General features: G+C 43.1%; 1 protein-coding gene across 1 annotated transcript; it reads left to right on the top strand.

Annotated features, from left to right (window-relative positions):
* Window positions 1-54: 54 nt before the first annotated feature.
* Window positions 55-1989, top strand: LOC121918544 (protocadherin gamma-B5-like; the record flags this gene model as incomplete). Its single annotated transcript, XM_042444575.1, has 1 exon — window positions 55-1989. A coding segment is annotated over exon 1 (1935 nt), but the record flags the coding sequence as incomplete, so codon positions are not given.
* Window positions 1990-1994: the final 5 nt, after the last annotated feature.

Below are 1994 nucleotides of genomic sequence, written 5' to 3'. Positions count from 1 at the left end.
CAGCTTATTTGAGACTAAATGAAGATAAAGCATTTTTTCTCATTATTTGGTGGAATGGAAGACAGACACAAAGAGAACAGCAGACCACTACAAAGGCAAGTACTTCTCTTATTCTTCTCTTTGTTCTGCAAAGCTGCATCACAGAACATTCAGTATTCAGTTCCTGAAGAAATGGAAAAGGGCTCCGTTGTGGGAAATCTTGCTAAAGATCTGAGGCTGAATACTGGAGAAATAGCAAAGAGCAATCTGCACATCCTTTCTCTAGGCAGAAAGCAGTATTTCTCTATAAGTTCAGAAAATGGGAATCTTTTTGTAAATGAAAAGATTGATAGAGAGGAAATATGTGGGGAAAGTATACCCTGCCCCATCCATTTTAAAGTAATGGCTGAAAACCCCATGAATATCTTTCACATAACTGTAGAGATCCAGGATATAAATGACAATGCACCTCATTTTGTACATGGTGATATCCAGCTAGAGATAGTAGAATCCACTTTACCAGGAACAACATTTATATTAGAGCAAGCAGAGGATCCTGACATTGGGGTGAATACTCTCCAGGATTACCAACTTAACAAAAATAAGTATTTTGCTTTGGAAGTCAGAGAAAGAGAATATGGGAAGAAATATGCAGAATTAGTGCTAAACAAACAGTTGGATCATGAAAGTGAAAGCAGTTTCCATTTAATACTTACAGCTCTGGATGGAGGGAAGCCTCCCAAAACAGGGACAGCCAAAATATGGATTTCTGTCATTGATGCCAATGACAATCCACCTGTTTTCACTCAAAAGATGTATATTGTGACCCTGAGGGAGAACACACCATTTGGGTCTTTAGTGGTACAGGTGAAAGCCACAGACAGTGATGCAGGTTCATATGGCCAAATTACCTATGCCTTTAGAAACATCCCTGAACGTGCCCGACAAAAATTCAACTTGGATACACAAAATGGGAAAATTACAGTTAAGGAGGCTCTGGACTTTGAAGAAACAGAAAGATATATGATGACAGTAGAAGCGAGAGATGGAGGTGGATTAGCAGCTCAATGCAATGTTGAAATAAAACTGACAGATGAGAATGACAATTCCCCAGAAGTTATTCTTGCCTCCTTATCCGGTCCAATACCAGAAGATTCTGCAGCAGGAACTCTGGTAGCTCTTATCAACATTAATGACAGAGATTCTGGAGATAATGGGGAAATTACTTGCTACTTAAAGTCCAGTTCGCCATTCAAAGTACTGTCAACCTCTAATGACCTCTATAAGCTTCTTTCAGATGGCCCTTTGGACAGGGAAAGCACTCCAGAGTACAATATCACTATCATAGCAACAGACAAAGGCACACCTCCTCTTTCAACAGAGAAGACCATCTCCTTGAAGATTTCAGATATCAATGACAACTCCCCTACTTTTGAGAAATCCTCCTACAGTGCCTTTGTACCAGAGAACAATCCTTCAGGAACCTCCATTTTCCGTATTCGAGCCTCAGATCCAGATCTGGAACGCAATGCCCAAATCACTTACTCCCTCCTCAGAAGCAACATTAAGGAGCTGCCTCTCTCATCTTACCTCTCCATTAACTCTGAAACTGGCATCATCTATGCTCAGCGCTCCTTCGACTATGAACAGTGCAGGGAATTTCAGGTGGAGGTGAGGGCCCAAGATGGAGGTTCCCCACCCCTCAGCAGCACTGCCACTGTGAAGGTCTTTATCCTGGACCAGAATGACAAGAGCCCTCAAATCCTTTACCCTTCTCAGGGAGCGGAGGGTTCAGCCTTGTTTGAGATGGTGCCTCGCTCCGCGGAGGAGGGCTATCTGGTGACCAAGGTGGTGGCGGTGGATGCTGACTCTGGGCACAATGCTTGGCTCTCTTACCATCTGGTCCAGGCCACTGAACCAGGGCTCTTCACAATTGGGGTCCATAATGGTGAGATCAGGACATCCCGGACATTTTTGGAAAGAGATGCTCTCAAGCAGAAGCTGGTAATCTTAGT

The sequence above is a fragment of the Sceloporus undulatus genome, unplaced genomic scaffold, assembly GCF_019175285.1.
Source record: "Sceloporus undulatus isolate JIND9_A2432 ecotype Alabama unplaced genomic scaffold, SceUnd_v1.1 scaffold_15730, whole genome shotgun sequence".
Classification (NCBI taxonomy): domain Eukaryota; kingdom Metazoa; phylum Chordata; class Lepidosauria; order Squamata; family Phrynosomatidae; genus Sceloporus; species Sceloporus undulatus.
This window is presented reverse-complemented; position numbering and strand designations above follow the sequence as displayed.